This window comes from Larimichthys crocea, chromosome VI (genome assembly GCF_000972845.2).
Source record: "Larimichthys crocea isolate SSNF chromosome VI, L_crocea_2.0, whole genome shotgun sequence".
In the NCBI taxonomy this organism is placed as follows: domain Eukaryota; kingdom Metazoa; phylum Chordata; class Actinopteri; family Sciaenidae; genus Larimichthys; species Larimichthys crocea.
The window spans coordinates 9408970-9422986 of record NC_040016.1 but is presented as its reverse complement, the minus strand read 5'-3'; the positions used below and the strand labels follow the sequence as shown (position 1 = coordinate 9422986).

The 14017-nt window shown below is 40.0% G+C and overlaps 1 protein-coding gene across 2 annotated transcripts in view; it reads right to left on the bottom strand.

The window, feature by feature from the left end:
* The window catches only part of tex264a (testis expressed 264, ER-phagy receptor a), a 71095-nt gene extending 61905 nt beyond the window's left edge, over positions 1 to 9190 (bottom strand). Inside the window, exons 1-2 of one of the 2 annotated variants that reach the window (XM_010745287.3) lie at positions 9062 to 9189; positions 8635 to 8908 (exon numbers count right to left, since the gene is read on the bottom strand). In XM_010745287.3, the coding sequence (XP_010743589.1) occupies positions 8635 to 8892 (258 nt within the window). In that variant the 5' untranslated portion in view covers positions 8893 to 8908; positions 9062 to 9189. Of the gene's footprint in view, positions 1 to 8634 lie in introns of both variants that reach the window. The other variant, XM_010745286.3, reaches the window with a different exon arrangement.
* Positions 9191 to 14017: the final 4827 nt, after the last annotated feature.

Here is a 14017-nt window from a genome sequence, read left to right as displayed (position 1 = left end):
ACCAGTAGTTCACTAATGATATCATTCAGGGCTCCAGCTATCATTCACATCCCACACAGTGGCAAGAACAAACAGCAGCCCTGACTGTATCTCATCTCTGCTTCCCTACAGATAACACACCCCAGAGACTACAGGCAATTAGGAAAGAGAGGAACACCACTCCATGCACTTGACTTGTCTTGTCTTCCCCGGCAAAGTTGTTTTGTTTCTGTCTGAAATTCTAACACCTGTAATAGTAAATTTAAGCCTTTGTTTCAACCACTACAGATGCAAACCCCACCCTCCTTAAACATGAGGTATCAAGCCTTTTGTCTTGTGTAAATTGCGTTGCCCAGACTCAGATCTACACATCAATGCAAGATCCTGCAGGACACCTCAGGTGAAAAGCATATGGCCTGACGGGCGCCAACACCCACAGGAGACAAAGGACTGTAAAACATCTAACACATGTTTCTGGAAGGGCATTCACATGGTTCTGGAGAGTATAAATGTTCAGGTCTCCCCATTCTCGGGGTCCTTCTTCACTTTGACCGCTCGCGTGTTGATCGACCTTTTCTTTGCAAAGAAAATAAAACCTTGTCGGCCGGCAGAAGTCTCTATTTCATTCTTCACCAGCAGCAGAAGAGAAAATTTCCACAACACACCGCAAAAAAGGTAGAAAATTCTCAAGACGCTGTCCACGCTGGAAGTCAGCTGCTGCTAAAGCTGTGTTTTGAAAGACAGCGTGCGTTTCCATTTCTCACAGGTAGCTGAAGAAAGCCGACTGCGGCTTTTGATTGGCCGGGGGTTGAGAAGCAGAGAGTTAGATAATGGGAAGACTATGAAGCTTTTACCTCGGAAGCTGAACACAGTCATATTATGTGCCAAGGTGCAGAAAACCAATTCAGTTACCATTGGCTTGCAAACTCCTTTGAAAGTACATCGAAGCAATCTGCAAGATTTACAGAAATGTTTGTTTTCATCTGAATGTGTCTCTGCTGATTCCATGTACAGCAAACATCTATATCTCCCTATGCTAAGCGAGCTCATTAAAAGGACGAGAAAAAAAAAGACTTTGGTAGAGCTCATGGCCCACAGGACTCTAAGATGCCATTCCCATCTCTACCTGATTCCCTTAAGCCATGTCTCCAAGGACCTGTTGGGAGAGAAAGTAATTTCAAAAGCAATTCTTTGCTTGAGGCTACAAGGGCCTTTTTTTTGATGGATGAGGGCTCTCCAACAATAAAAAGGCACGGCCGACAGAGGTAATTCTTTATTAGCAGACACGTAATGAGGATTTACTCTCTTCATCTTTCCTCCTCTTGGCCCTGCATCTCTTCCCTCCTGGCTATCACTACTCGGGATGCATTGCTTGGGGCGCTGGCCCCGTTTACAATTGGTCATTTCTGAAGTGTGAGCAGGTTAGGGAGGACAGGGACCAACAAGGCACACAGCCATCACTGTGCTTTACTGTAAAAGACAAACAGAGAGATCATAATGAACATACCATACGCTGTCGTAACCGAGGACCATTACCGCGCTCATTAAAACACAACTGCCAAGCGCCCGATCAACAAAATGCAAAGCTAAATTAGCAGAGTGGGAGCAATTAACATTGAAAGAGTATAACATAGGCTCTCCCGTTAAATGAACCACATAAACCATGTAAAGACAGCACAGCACTGCTGTTGTGAGGAAGAAAAGAAGAACTTCCAATAAATAAATACGTACATCTTCTCTTTCTGTTTATTTCTTACAGGTTGCCTTGTAGTATGCAATTGAACAACTGAGAAGAACATTCTGAAAAACGTAAAGCATGCAAGCAAACGCCAAAATGACACACTGGGTTTATCATTATGCCAGAATAGAGTTAAGAGGCTTTGATTGTTCAAGTGTCCTTCACTGCACTGCAGTCAATAAATATACAAATCTGAAGCCTCTCAGGACCTCTACGCCATCTTCACATCAAAGTCTGCAGTGAAGCATGTCAAGCAGCAAATGCAGCATTTCTCGAAAATACAAAAAAAACAGTGATTGTGAAAATTGTGGAGGGAGATAAAATCCAATTGCATTGGATAAATGTATTGTGCACATCGCTGCCTATGCTGGAAAAGATCTCTCTCTCTTTCTGTTCACTGGTTCACAGTAACATTTTCTTTCTATATCTGAAATGCCAAGACAGATGGTGTTTAGGGCACTTCCATGAACAGGCAGAGGACCTGACACATGGGGAGCACAGAAGAACAGAAGACTACACGATACGCAGTCTCTCAACAAGAGCTGTCTTTTGCCTCGGCGTGTCAGAGCGATAACCTGTCTCGGCTGATTGGAAGCCATTCGCCCCCCTACAGGCAGACGAGGCAGAGTCACCGGGAAGGAAATTGAAACTAATAGGGCTGCACAGCACTGGGACCACAGGTATGCTGTGATAGGCACTTTGCAGCTGAATTAATGGAGCAGGAGTTGCGGTGAAGCAAGTATGCTTACACAAACCAATGCAGTTTTAGTGAGGGTCATTTTAAAATGTGGCCACAAAAGAAAAAAAACAACCATCACACTGACAGATAAACTAATAAACCCCTTAAATTAAGACTTTTTCAAACTACAAACATCGATATGTCCTCCTTTGGAACGGAGGGGTGGGGGGGCCCGAGCACCCAAATCAAATTATATCTCCGCTGCAATGACGAGGCGTGGGCCCCAGTGGCCCCTAGAGTCAGGAGCCAGTGGAAATCTTTTCTTCTGTCTCTCTCTCTCTCTCTCTCGTGCAGTTCGGTGCCTTTAGGCTGTGCTCAGACTTTGCTGGTAATTACACATGGCATCCTGGGAGTTCTGGCATGTATAATTACTGGCGATGATAAGCAGCCTGCTGGAGGCAGGACACAGTTTTCCTTCGCCACAGTTGTTGAGCTGGTTCGCCACTCCTTGGCCAGCTGGACACAGTGTAGCACTCCTCCAGCCAGATGTCACAGAGCAGGGAGATAATCTTCTCTATTAGGAGATGTGAATCAATTCCTCCCTCCTCTCTCTCTCTCTCTCTCTCTCTTGCATAGGCTCACTTCCTTCTTTGCAAAGTGTTCAACTCTCTCTCCAACTGCTCCACCTCCGCCGTGCTTTTTGTCGAAGCCGCTCTGATAAATATTCGGCTGTGTAATCCAATATCCTGCGCATCATAACACAGGGTGAAGGAGCCAATGCATGTCGCTGGATTGATGGCGCGGAAGATTTAAAGGCATCCTTCACCGTCTTGTTTCACTGACTAATCGTAACATGTCAGTTCGGTCTCTATTCACAGTTTGTGAAAATGGATTCAAACGCCATCCTAAAAAAAAAACACTCAACAATTTATTGAGTGTTTTTTTTTTTGTTTTTTTTTTTAAACATTCTAGATCGCATATGTTCATCTCTACAGATTAATGGGTTGTTTTACTATATGGAGAGATGGCATGTCCACAATCTTGCATAATATTGACTTGACCAGACTTCAGAGTATCTGCGTGTTTATTTCTCATTTTATATGCACCTTAAAAAAGCAGCAACTCCCTGCCAGAAGCCCCCCCCTTTATGCTGTCGACCGACAGACAAGCAGCAGTAAAATGCTAATAAATTTGACTGGGAGTGCGGCGATGCTCGGGCGCTCTGATCTGAAATTCCGATTGATGAATTGGAGCACTGCGAGACTCTCAAGGTGAGTCAGACTCCTATACCAATTTAGACCCCTCTTCCAAGGCAATCCCACACCTCGCCTCATCTCTCACTGCCACTCCCATACGCGTCTACACATGACATTTCATTTTCTCCTGCTTGTCAAGGGGGAAGCCATGAGTGAGTTTGCTTCAGAAGCTGAAAAACAAAGTGGGAATTCAGCAGATTAGAGGATGAACCAAAACAGCAGCTCTAGTTTAGCCTCGGTACAAACACAACACGCTATGAGAGGCAGAGGCTGCTGCGTTTGCTGTGTAGTTCTACAAAGTATGGATATCATATCCACAACAGACAGCCATCGGTTAAATAAAGGCGAATTACCAATCATATTTAGACAACAGAATTGCATTTATCTTTGAGTTTCTTCATCTCTGCTAGTTTATTTCATGACACACACACACTGGCCTTCATTGCTGCCCAGTCTTATTGATGACTTTTGCTTTGGGGATTTTGCTGTGGAGCAGACAGGCAGCCGGCCTGTGGAACAAAGGGCTACAACCCAGGAATTCAATGCTTTAGTTTGTACTTTACCCAGTCTGAGATTTGTTCAATACTTGTGTCAAAGCCCCATTACACCAAAGCCCAAGGCAACGCCGCCTTGAACTGTTTTGGTGAGCTTCAAGTGTAACCTCCAATGTTTCGTGTCACAGTCCAGTTGAATTGACCCCCCTGTGAGCAAAAACTGCTAAACAGTTCAATCCCTCAGGGCCCTTTGTGATAATAAGTGACGGCAATTATGAGCACAGATGCAAACACGCGCACGCATGAATGGACATACAGAAGCACAAGGCGTCGAGAAGAGCAACTGGAGTCGGTGCTAATTGGTGTACTCAAGTGAGCTCAGCTGATTTGAGGTGAGGATGTCAACCACCCACCTTTACCAGCGCAGACCCGGTGAAATCAAACAGGACACAGCTGTCCAAGGAGCTGGCCGATTTGAAAAATACACAGCAGCTTTAGACATTATAGCACACGCCTTCCCTTCCCACAGTCTGTGATTTAATTTGATCCGTTGGAGTAGTTAATTTTGAAGGCAGGACACAGAGCCGTGCTGGCTTTCATCATAATCATTAAAGAGGGACTATATTACCTCGGACGCATTGTGAATGCAAATGACAGCAATTTGTTGAGGAAACCAGCTCTGGTCTGGATCCAAAACCAGGAATGAAAAACCAGTCCTGTCACGGTGACAGTGAATTACTACACAGCCACTTGTGTAGTTTGAAATTTCATTTTAATATGATGAAATTCATTTTTTGACTGACTGAATTATAGGCTGAGTCACACTACTTATGCCAAGGCAGTGGTAATAAATTAAGCATAAAGATCAAGATGTGTGTTTTAAATGGATGCGCCCACCTTCCCACACGGCTAAATCTCAATGCTAACACTGCCATCTAGTGACTGCAGTGTGCAGGAAGCAGACAATGTTCAACAGTACAGTGTGTTCACAAATTAATATTTTTTTTCTGAATAAATATTCAAATGCAGCCAAATCATATGCACCTGTGCGTCTTTGTGTGGTTTATGAATCCTCCTCTGACACTTTAAAATAATAAATCAACAGTGAATTACACGGTAAGCACTTAATGAAGGTGATTATGGCTGTGACTGCACCTCCAAGACCTGGTATGACAGCACAGAGACGCCACATAAGCAAGATGCCGTTAATTAGACAATTGTTTACAATTATAAAGTTCAGCTCTGGTAGAATGACACTGGATGCCCATAAATACATCTACACTTTCAAATATTGATTCTTCCTTAAAGAAATCCAGACAAGAACAATTTGAATGTAACCGTTTGGAGCATTATTACATTATTACTGAACACTTCTGAAGCCTGCAGGGCATGGCAGCACGGTGAAAGGAGCTAGTTGCTACTTGGACAAAGTGAAGAAATCACCTTGGGTACGAAGGTCAAGTCTAAACACGGCAAGTTGCAAAATCCACTAGAGATATTTCAAAGGTGAAAAAAAAAAAAAGCTCAATCATTACTATTAACTAGAAATTCTACCGAAGCCAAAGTTCAGCCATTTGGCATTTCTCCCATTTTTTAAGTTTACTTGCGTGGTTGGTGATTAGTAAACAGACCCTTGGCCTAAACTAAGAAGGGCAACAACTTCTCGTGTCACTAAACAAACAGTGAAAACTGCAAACAGCCCTTTGCAGCTTTAGGGATAAGGAACCAGTCAAGAATTTAAAGCTTGACTCAAGTCTCAATCAAGTCCCAAGTTGTTTTTTTCTTGGGCAAGTATACAAAACACAAGTCAAGTCACACAGGTTATTGGGTTATTGGGTCTTTAGTTGAGGTTGAGTCAGATTACTCCTGCAGTCTTACCTGCAGTACCTGGTCTTTGTAAAGAGAAAGATCTTTGTATTATATGATGATCTTTTCCAAACACTAACCAAAATGTATTTTTGTTCCTTTGTTCCCTTCCCTTTTAAAGATTATTTTTTTGGCCTTTTATGCCTTTATTGATAATACAGCTGAAGATAAGACAGGAAGCAGAGAGAGGGGCAGTGACATGCAGTAAATTAGCCGTCCGATGTGGGATTCGAACCGAGGCCCGCTGCAGCGAGGACTATAGCCTCCACACATGGGGCGGCCGCTTAACCCACAACGCTACCGACCGCCCCGTCAACCACGACATTCTTATGAAACCATCGATCATTATCAGGATAAGAGACAAAGTCATGTGAGTCATCAAGTCTCAAGTCAAGTCAAGTCATGAGTCTTTAACTAATCAAGTGTCAACTGTTTTAAAAGTTAAAGGCTGATTGAACATTTTGTCTTTTAGTCTCCTGAACTTTCAATTAGCTAAGTTAATCATTATATTATGTGTTTTATAATTATAAAGGAAATCAGAGGTCCATACATATTCAGGTCATGTCAAAACAGACACACATCCAGGAGAGTCATCAGTTCCATCCATCCAGAAATGCCTCAGCCGCCGCGGAGACTTAAACATCCTATAATGGGTTTTTTATGATCCAGAATGTCCACAAATTTCTGACACCAGCAGAAAAGTTTTAAAAGCTCCTCAATGAGCTCCTCTTGCCACAACTTTCCACTGGTGTGAGTCACAGTCAGGGGTTTCCACTAAAAGCCTCTACTTAAAAAAAAGACAGCGTGCCATGGAGAGACTGGCAGGAGTAAGCAGAAAGACAGACACAAAGTACTGCCAGCGTGACACAATCTTTATTTCACAAAGGATAGCCTAATAATGATTTGGCTCGGTAACATGACTGAAACTGAATCTCATAGTAAGATGCCAAGTGTCAGAAACTATAATAATAGTAATAATAGACTTAGACATGGTCTATCAGCTGGTCAACTAGTCAGACTGGGTTCCTGAGCACTCCTCTATTTTGCCATAATGTTTGTCAAATGGCTTAACTCACCCAACCATAACAAACCCAGCACACAAATGTCAGCAAGAGCTGACACAATATAACGTAATCAAAGAGCAAACAACACGTTTCACAGTTAATTTTGTTGTTAAGTCATTGGAATAAGCCAGAAATAGGCCATGTTCTGCCTTTGAGAATTTGAACACACCGAAGAGTACGCACACCATATGTGTGTGTACACTTCCCGTATCAGCTGGGAACTCGGTAAACATTCCCGTCTCACAAGCAGCTGTTGTGCAGACATCTCCTGTTGACTAAAAACACAACACATGATGAACACGGGGCGAGTGCAAAATGAAACTAGAAAGGCAACCACGAATCTCCGGGCGAGGAATGACCCATTTCATAGAAAATCTTGGAGATTCATTGCTTGTCACATCTGGATTGTGGCTGCAATTATTTAATAAGCGTTTAGACGACAGACTAAAGAAGTGCACACTTTTTTTTTTCTCAGACATCTGATGTGAAAAGGCTGTGTTGGCCTTAAAGAGTCGGGTTACCATGTCATAAGCAGAGAAATGTTGAAACATCCTGTAACCGCTGAATGAGAGGGGAAAGAATATCAACAGTGCAACGTGGCATTGAACAGCTGACTAGTTTCATCATTCAGGCTCGGTTCCTTCAAAGGGCTGCTTTGAACATTTAACCCCTTGAGCCATGCATGCTGAGTTACACTGAATTATCATCTAGTTAGCTGTACTTGTATGTTACTTCCCCCCCCCAAGACCTCCTGACAGGACTGTTTGCTAAGCAGACAGATAATCACATTAGAAACTCACTGAAGCTTGCAAAGCGATCGATTAATGGGTTTTTTTAGAAGTTTGAAGCAAATATATTTTGGTTTTGGACAAAGATTAAGCTAAAGATGTCATGCTGGGAACTTTCACAAGTTTATGAAATGTTATGCCCATTGTTTACTTCACATTTCCATATCCTTTTTGACAGGACTGTTTGCTAAGCAGACAGATAATCACATTAGAAACTCGCAAAGCGATCGATTAATGGTTTTTTATAAGTTTGATACGATATATTTGTCCTGTACACGTGACATCTATTGCACGTCTGTCCGTCCTGGGAGAGGGATCCCTCCTCTGTGGCTCTTCCTGAGGTTTCTTCCACCTTTTTTGTGGGCAAGTTTTTCCTCACTCGAACCGAGGGTCTAAGGACAGAGGGTGTCACTCCCTGTACAGATTGTAAAGCCCTCCGAGGAAAATGTACTTTGTGACTTTGGGCTATACAAATAAAATCTGATTTGATTTGACCAAAATAAAGCGATGTAAAGATGTCATGCTGGCCCATTGTTTACATCACATTTTTAAATCTCCAAGCCCTTTTCTTGACAGGACATGCATGCTCACAACTCACCGGTGTGCATCTAACTTTTCAGTGCATTACATCATCCTCTCTGTGTGACCTTCTAAAGTCTCTCTGCTCCAGATCTACATCTCACTGTGACATCTTCTAAGTACATTGGGGTTTTGTTTGTGGTGTTATCATGAGGTCAGACTCAGTGTAGCTGTGTAGTTGATTCACTCACCTGCTTGGGGTCATCGTAGAAGACACCGATGGAGCTGAGTTTGGGCCCAATGCTGCAGCTCTCTGTGTAGGCTGCACCGCACTCCTTGTATGATCCCTCTTTGAATTTATAAGCAATGGTCACATTTTTGATAGGAGGTGGCCCAGTCTTTATAATCACGTCAGACAGGAGTCCAGAGTACAGCAGGAAGCCAATGATAGTGAGAAGCAAACACACCAGGAGCACGACTAACAGGAGCACCAGGATTAAATCAGACATGATTACTCAATGCAATCTGCAAAATAAGAAGAAGAAATATAAATAAAAAAACAAAAAAAAGTCAAAGCCTGGACGTCCTCTTTCTTTCTCCGGGTCACACACACACACACACAGTGTGAAGACTGTGCTGCTCCGGCAGACTCACACGACCACACACAGATCAGCGTGCCTTAAATTAAACAGACGGTGTTCGCTGTGTTTTTGTTTTTAGCCAAAGAGGAAACGCGGCTTCAGGCTGAGCAGACTCGGTTTGTTTACGGTGTTTCCCCAAACAGAGGGACATGCTTCCCGGATAGACCAACTCACCCGCAGAGGAGGGGGGAGGAGGAGGAGCGTCAGTGTCATTATTTTAAAAACGACGGCTTTGTATACATTAATGACACCGTGGATATGTTACATATATATAACTGTCATTATATATAAATAATATTAATCGATATAGATCTTAGTTAGTGACTATAGCAGGTGTATTTACGGCAAAAGCAGCCCCGCCTTTTGTTTAACATGGTTCAACCCAAGACCCAGGACAAAAGGCGCTGATTTCCTGTATGTTCATTTTAATGTGTCATGTGTGTGTGTGTGTGTGTGTGTGTGTGTGTGTTTGACGTCAAGTTGATGAAACTATTATTTATTTATTTATTTTGCACAGTTAAAGTGAAATGACAAAGATTATTTATTATAAGTAGTATTTAACGCCTCCCCACCTATAGTTGAAATTTCACAGTTATAAAGAACAGACAGAGAATAATATAACTACATAAAGTAATGACAAACTGATAACAGAACAAACATATGTATAACATCAACAACCAGTTGTAATGACAATAACAGCAATATTAAAACAAAAATATGAACAGCAAAGTCCTGCTGACGTCAAGTTGATGAAACTATTATTTATTTATTTATTTTGCACAGTTAAAGTGAAATGACAAAGATTATTTATTAGTAGTAGTATTTAAAGCCTCCCGCCACCTATAGTTGAAATTTCACAGGTATAAAGAACAGACATACAGAGAATAATATAACTACATAAAGTAATGACAAACTGATAACAGAACAAACATATGTATAACACCAACAACCAGTTGTAATGACAATAACAGCAATATAAAAACAAAAATATGAACAGCAAAGTCCTGCTGACGTCAAGTTGATGAAACTATTATTTATTTATTTATTTTGCACAGTTAAAGTGAAATGACAAAGATTATTTATTATAAGTAGTATTTAACGCCTCCCCACCTATAGTTGAAATTTCACAGTTATAAAGAACAGACATACAGAGAATAATATAACTACATAAGTAATGACAAACTGATAACAGAACAAACATATGTATAACATCAATAACCAGTTGTAATGACAATAACAGCAATATAAAAACAAAAATATGAACAGTTTTAACTTGTCAGCCAACACTGCAAAGTCCTGCTGACGTCAAGTTGATTAAACTATTATTTATTTATTTATTTTGCACAGGTAAAGTGACATAGAAATTGTTTTTTTAAGAAAAAAAACTTGAAACTTGAAGGAAGACTGGATTCAAAGTATCAAAGTTGGATTTATTATTCTTGTACAAGAAGGAGCGTTTAACAGTGCAACACACAAAAAGGGGTTACAGAGAAAAGGCTCCTCGAGGAGCTCTAACAGTTGGTTCTTATACATCTTTTAAAAACAGCTCCCACCTGATACAGATAATATGATAACATTCTTTTTTGGTTTTCTGCTCAGTAATGAGCATTATGTTTTATATCCAAATGGTACTTCCCTAACCTGTCTCTCCTGACCTTGTACTACTAATTTATAATTACCTCTCCCTGCCAGCCTCTGTAAATCACAGGCCAATATAAGGGAAGTGGACGAGATATGCAAAAGACAGGATAGACACACACTATATGAGTTAAAACATCTGAACCCCAGTATAATCCTAATTTTGACAAAGATAACAAATAATTTATTATAAGTAGTATTTAACGCCTCCCCACCTATAGTTGAAATTTCACAGTTATAAATAACAGAACATACAGAGAATAATATAACTGCATAAAGTAATGACAAACTGATAATAGAACAAACATATATAACATCAACAACCAGTTAATGTAATGACAGCAACAATAGTAGCAATATAAAAACAACAATATGTTATAAAAGTGTGTTTGTGTATGTGTCAAACCAGCAGTTAAACAGGCGTTTAAACATCTTTTGTAACATTTTATAGAGAAGGAGTTTTTCCATAATTCCATAATTTGGTACTCCTATTTGATAGTAAATTGACCTCTGCACGTGAGAAACCTCGGAGGATGAATATCTAAAGATTGTCAGGTTGAATAAGAGTGAAGCTGTGAATTAAATTCAAAGTAAGTCTTGAAGTGCTCTGGAATATTCTCATGACTTGAATATGCGTTATATATATAAACACATATTTGAGTGATGTTGATATCATGAACAGTAAGTATCTGGAGTTTCTGAAATAGAGGGGCAGATGAGGCATGTGACCCGGATTCTGTGGAGCGCATTAGGAAAAGTGCTTGCCCAAACTAAATTACAATATGAAAGATAAGGATAAATTAGACTGTAACTATGGACAGTCATTAAGAACAAATTATGAAGCGAGTCCAGGAGATTCTAGAGTGGTTGGCTACAGATTTCTAAACTAAAGTTATGACAGATATGCTGGTGTGATAGGCCTTTCACAGCAAAGTAAAGTGTATTAAACTCTTTTAAACCACTTGTTAATTTGGTCTTTTTTTAGGTCACCACATTTTGGATAAAGTCTAATTATCCTCGCGTATTTTCAGAGTCTCAGTCTGACAGTTCCTTTCAGGTTATATCTTCTTTTCTTTTTTTTTATTTATGTGTATGACTCAGCTCAGTTTCAGATCTGTTTTGGGTGAGGTCCAACATTTAGGCCCCTTAAAGACCTCATTATACTGTTTTTATGTCAACATTTTAGGAAGCAAGTTAAATCTCTTACATGACCATTATCCATGCTCCTTTAAGCTGTGTTTGCAGGTTGATGCAGGCAGCTCAGATTTACCGTACATTAAATGGAAATCCAAAATAGTAAGCTGAAAGGAGCTAAAACACAGAATTTGATTCAGTGCTAATAAAAAAAAAATATTGATACATGCAGATTGAACTAGGAAAAAGATACTGAAGGCTTACCTAACTCCATTTGGGACTAAAAACAACAACAAAAACAGGTTAAGTTGCAAACTTTGGAGATTTTTAAGTCAGAAATAGGTACTGGGAGTGATAACTCTCCTAAAGGCTCATTGGTAAAATTCATTTGACATGAAAGTGAAGTGTCATCCTGTAGGCTCTGCCTCCTCACTGATGCAATATTTCAATTTCAGTACAGACTCTAACAGACAGATGGAGGTATGTGTCAGGCTGGAGAGAATTGTGAGGCCTCCTTTTGAACTGAGTGGATGTAAAATCAGGATTCTACATACACATCTGTGCATACACATCTCTCAGCTGTGCAACCGATTACAATTTTGATAGTTTTGGCAATAATAAACGTCCGTACAGAACTGCCAAGTCAAACTTGAAGGCAGGAGGATCAGGTTAATAAAAAAACAACAACACATGAGTACTTACCTAAATTTGGAATATGCTTGAATGTCTTAATGACCGTGCCAACCATCACAGATCACCTACTTAAAGGAAAAATCCACCCTCAAGTTTATGTGCTTTTTTCTGAAATATGCTACAGCTCAGACGTTAGAAAAAACAGGTTTGAGTGATGAGCTCATCTACAAATTCTGAGTCATGGAGAAACTTAGTCACTTACTGGTCTATGTGGCACAGTTAAGTCCCAGTTTAGGTTGACAATACTTTGGAAATGTTGACTTTAGTGAGCAAATAGCTTAGAATAGTACATGCTAATTCTGTTTTTTTTGGAGGATTTTCCCGTCAACTCCCAAATAGTTTGCTTACCAGGAGTCCACAGATGCAGCTGAGGGACCTAGACTGTTGCTTACAGATAGAGGGCTCCACTTTTGTTTATTCTGGTGACACACAGTGTATTTTGTATTACCTGCTTTATGTTGCTTGTCTCTAACATGGCGGTGTTGTCAAAAATATTAACCAGGACAATCTTTGAGAAGAGTTCAATCTGGGGCAACTGGACGTGGTTCTAGATCTGTCAAGACGTTTCAGTGAGACTTAATAAATAAGAAGAGATGCTGTTGTATGTTGAAATTGGAAGTTGACCGTCTCTAAGAGACTGAAAGGGACTCAAAAGAAGGTTGCATTACTCAATAAAAAGTGACACATGGAGCCCATAGAGGATGTTTGTGTGCCATAGAGCCATTTATGACAATAATGCATCATCAGTATACGTCTTCATACAAACCAGTGACAGGATTTGTTAGAGAACTGAACTAAAGCTTGTAATTCATTTTTTTTAACTACAAATATAAGCTTTCTGCATTTTACTGCAGATCATTACGACTAAATAAAAGACTTGCCTGGATGATCCTCATGTCTGCTTCTTTAGAATGTAATATAAACATCTTTTCTTGAATTTTATAGATCCTGACTTTTGATAGTTTAAATCATCTTTAAAATCCTGTTGTAATGTTTTACAAATGACTCCAGGACTTCAGAGCATCAAAGCGTTTTTTCCCGCTTTCATTTAAAGCTTCAGCGAATCATTGCTGTCCCCCCTGGGGAATTTCCAGGAACAAAGATCTCAGTGTTTAGTCTGTTTACTGTAGAGTTCAGTGTTTGCCTATTTTGAAACGATACTTCACAGACTTCTGTGTTCTTACATGCCACATAGTTTACATTTAAATATTTCAATGATTTGTTGTCATTGTAAAAGTGTAGTAATCAGGTATTCAAACATTCAAACATGTTTAATTTAATTAAACCCAGCATTGACAAGCCTCTAATATAATCAATTATTTAATCTTTTTTATTTTTATTATTCTCTTTCCGTAACAAAGCTGAATCTGTTGATCTAATATTATAAGATGATCTTCCATAGGGACTATTTAAAATATTCTTTAATACTGAATGACAAATAAGACTGCAGCAATAACTCAACAATTGTTACTTTATTTTGTTGGCGAACAAATAGAATTAAACACACAACATATTTTTTCCAGAACCA